This window comes from Tupaia chinensis, unplaced genomic scaffold (genome assembly GCF_000334495.1).
Source record: "Tupaia chinensis unplaced genomic scaffold, TupChi_1.0 Scaffold145933_1, whole genome shotgun sequence".
Classification (NCBI taxonomy): Eukaryota; Metazoa; Chordata; class Mammalia; order Scandentia; family Tupaiidae; genus Tupaia; species Tupaia belangeri.
Window position 1 is genome coordinate 82362 of NW_006205792.1, and position 4248 is coordinate 86609.

The following is a 4248-nucleotide window of genomic DNA, read 5'->3' on the forward strand; positions in this document are numbered from 1 at the left end:
CTCTGGATATGATTTACAATTTTAAATAAAATACCAAGTCTTGGGATGGAATTTCTGAGGGTGATAGAGGAAGACAAAAAACTAAAGAGGGAGAAAAATTCTGAAATTTAATTTGGTAAATTAAAATTTTATGAAGAAAATTAAAAGTACAAAGGAAAGCCCGATGATCACCACTAAGTACAAAGGAAAGTCCAATAATCACCGCTTGGTAGATAAGTTTACTTAGAAAAAAATAGCACTAGCAGGGCAATCTCAATATGAACTTACACCAAGTATATTTAAATTCCTTAAAGAAAAAAGGACCTTTTTTATTCAGGGTGTTTCTTGGCAATGTTACCTAGAGTGTCAGCATTCCTACCTCTTTGCCCACTTTTCCACCACCCTTTTTCTTCTGGAAGCCTGGAGGCAATGGTGGCTATGGTTGTGCTAGTGGCTGCTCTGTGAAGAATAGTAACGAGAAAAAAATAATTTCCAAAGGTATTTTGATAACAACAGTTTTATCTACAGCAAGAAAGATGAGAAGTCTGTTCCAACCAATGAGATTTCCAAAAAGACTTCAGAGAGCCAAGAAATTGTCAAAGAAAATACAAAAAAAGACTTGTTAGGTATTATTAAGAGCATGAAATTTGAATTAAGTACTGTAAGTGTATGAAAAGCAAAGCCACCTAACAGAAGACCACTTGCAAATTTGGAGGTTACAATTGGCAGGTTTAAGAAAACTACAGAAGATACAACAAAGAAGAGAAAGGAGCAGCTCAGTCCTGAGTTGGTGGCGGCTCCATCTGCTGTTGCAGAATCCCTCCCTTTCAACAAGCAGAGGACCAAATCAGAACTGCTCAGGCAACTCGAACAGCATGAGAAAGACATGAGGGCATAGGTAGATGAAAAGAGATCTAAAGTTAGTGTCAGGAATATAATATCAGATATGAAAGTTGCCAGATCTGTTACAGCTAGAATTAGTACAAGACCAGAGCATCAGATTCAGTTTGATGAAGGATTGGACAGTGACCTTGGCCAGAAGAGGACAGCTGATCTTAGAAAACGTCTTAGAAGAAATATATTCAAGGGGAAGAACCTTAATATTTTTGACACTAAGGCAGTTACTGAAGAAACACCTGAACTATAGACATTGCCTTCACTTTTTTTTTTATCTTAATTAGCCGTTTTATTTTGTGCAGGCCACAAACACAAGTTTTAGGTTTAAGAATTCCAGCCTCCTCCCACATAAGCACATTCCATGGAAGTAATTTTGTTTGCTTATTAACTCCTCAAAGTTTCATTCACTAACAGAACAGCTCAGCAGAAAAGTCAGCCATGACCTATAAACAGTTTTCAATTAAAATTATGAGAAAATTTAAGAACTGGTTACTTACACCCTCCTTTCCTTTCAAAAACAGTTATCACAACAATAACAGTAACAATAGCTATAAAGTATTGAGCTTCTTTATATTCTAGGCAGTGTTAAAAGCTTAAATGCATCATGCCACTGAATCCTGGTAATGTCCTACGAAGCAGGTGCTACTGCTAGCCCCGTTTCCACAGAAGCAAATGAGGCTTAGAGAAGTATCTTATTTATCTTATTTGAGACCACAGGTTAGGAAACAGTGGAGCCAACTGCACTCAGGCAATCTGACTTGGAACTCCGGCTCCGATTCACTCGGCTATAAACTGTTGTAAGGACTCAGTGTCTCACTTCTAGGCCATCTCTATGAAGTAGTGTTGAATGTGGAAGATGTTAATGAAGAAGGAAATAAAAGGCCAGTACCCACCGCCAAGTGACTTCATTGATTCTGCAGGGAAAAAATCTAAAGTTATATACTATTTATGTTAATTATTTAGTTCAAGAAAACTTCCTTGTTGTCAACATATAACTCAGAAAAAGTTCTATAATAAAAAGTACTGAGAAGCAAAATAACAAGTGAAAATCAACTTTCTGTAGCACTAGGCTCACTTTAGACTAAATGAGTATGGTATATCCCAGCCAAGAAATCAATAATCCTCAGAAAGTTAAAAACTTCAACAGAAACAGTATACATTTATGTAACATTCTATTTACCTACCTCTCTGAAACATACCAAAATTCACATGGCTAATGAAACTTTCTGTGCTAAAATAGGGCAAATTTCTACAAAAAACCAGTTTAACGTAATGTCACATTGCACTCTTGAGAAATCAAGTGAAGTATATCTAGGTGGTAAAATTCAGGTTACAAATATGAGATAAACATCAAATAATTTCATACCTAGGGCTTACTGGAAAACATAATTGTTGTGACCATCATGCTTGATACTTTGGTTAAGTCCAGAGATAAAACAGGTGAGGGTGCCGTGGAGGTGTGCAAAGACTGCACAGCTCAAATGACTTTAGCCCTTCTGAGGAACTAAAATTGAGATGTATGTATCAACAGTATGTGGTTCTGTGATAAGGAAGCTTCAGTTCATGCACTGATAGAACTACTGTTGTTTTTGATCACTGAAGACCAGATTCAAAATACATTCTTATTCAACAAATTGATAAGACTACAAATCTTACATTCCCAAATAAGAGTTTAAATCTGAAAAGTTTAAGATAGTACACGTGTTATTAATAATTACCTTTAGATATAATCGACACTATACTACTATATGAATCAGGTATGCTATTGTGCATAGTCAATTCTAGTTACCATATTTTACATTTATTGGTTATCAACAGCACAAATTTTATGCTCCAAAAGAAATATATAATCCAGCAAAATGGTTACATTTAATTTTCTTTTAAAGACAAATGAGCTAATTTTAAAGAAGAACTGGCATTTCTTGATATCTTCAAATTAATGATACAAATTTACCAGAGAAGTAATTACATATGTTGCTCAACATCAAATAATCTGAAAAATGTTTCCAAGATAGATGCATTTCTTGTCCAATTTCTAAAAATAAATACTTTCTAACTGAAAGCATGTACAGTTCTAGCTCTCTAAAGTAAACATGAGAAAGTACAAAAACTGATCTCTTGGCTTCTAAATAGCCCACTCAGTTACATAAAGTATTTTCTGTCCCAATGCTTTCTTAAATTCAAAAGATATTTACTTCCACAGAACATAACAGAGTCTTCATTTCAAACCATTCAGTCCAATTCCAGGGCAACACTGAGGGATTCCTTGGCTACCATAAGTCGCATTAGTTGACTGTGGAATTTCTCAGTCTTCTTTACATCTTGCACTTGGTCTGTTCTATACATCAAACAAACTAAATCATCTGTTACTTTGATACACAAACTCCCATCAGAATGCCTATATTTGAGAACCACACATGCCTTCATAGGGTCAGCGAGGTAGAGCTTCTTGGCCACAAGGCTGAACTCCTCCCAGGTCCAGTACTGCAGCATCATAGCCTGGGGTGTGGCAGGCACAGGAGGCAAGGCCTAGGGATGGGAACAGTGGTGACAAGACTTAAAACCCACCTGCCTAGCTCCCTAGGCGACCAAGCCCAAGCGACATCTCCTTCACTTTGGAATGTGGAATTTTCTAAGCAGGTTGCCAGAGTCAATGAACAGCTTATTCGAAATAGGTTTGAAGAGATGAGCCAGTGGACAAAAGAAGGGAAGCTGTGGGAGTTCCCAATTACCCATAAAGCAGGCTTTGATGACGATCATTCAGAATTTCATGAATATGTATTTCTTCATAAATATCTAGAGGATTTTCCAAAACAAAGACCAATTTGTCACTTCATGGAGCTGGTGGCTTGTGACCTTTCTAAAAAGCGGTATCTAAGTGGTAAACAGAAGGTTGAGCACATAGAGTGGTTTAGGAATTATTTTAATGAGAAAAAGGACATTCTAAAGAAAAGAGACATACAGTTCAATTGAAGACCATGGAAATTTTTATATCAAATTGCTGGCAATGAAAATAAAATAATTTTGCTAGTTTTTCTATAAATAAAAAAGAAATAAAGAAAATAATATTGTACAGATTGAATGAAATATGTTGAAATAAACAAGACAAAACAAGGCTGGCCAATAGGTGGCTTAAAAGTGAAAGCACTGGAACCTACATAGCCAACTCAGGTTGGAGTCCCAGACCCAGTGGCTTGAAAATCATGCTGGGTGTGTAGATGCCCAAAATCTCGAGAGGAGAATGGCAGAGAAAAGATTGCAGTGTAGTCATCACCCCTAATGTTTGATTTCTCATTTTCCCTCTTTCTCTGTCTCTGTCTCTCTCTATTGAGCACATACAAAAAAGCCAATGTAAATTAAGAAGAAATTAAT

At 36.3% G+C, this 4248-nt stretch overlaps 1 protein-coding gene and 1 pseudogene across 1 annotated transcript in view; one reads left to right on the top strand and one right to left on the bottom strand.

Annotated features, from left to right (window-relative positions):
* The first annotated feature begins 330 nt into the window (after positions 1–330).
* Positions 331–3914, top strand: LOC102499619 (28S ribosomal protein S31, mitochondrial-like; annotated as a pseudogene).
* Positions 2651–4248, bottom strand: part of LOC102498639 (signal recognition particle 9 kDa protein) — a 6419-nt gene continuing 4821 nt past the window's right edge. Inside the window, exon 2 of the mRNA XM_006168698.3 lies at positions 2651–3405. Coding sequence (XP_006168760.1) covers positions 3109–3372 — 264 coding nt within the window. The 5' untranslated portion in view covers positions 3373–3405 and the 3' untranslated portion in view covers positions 2651–3108. The remainder of the gene's footprint in view (positions 3406–4248) is intronic.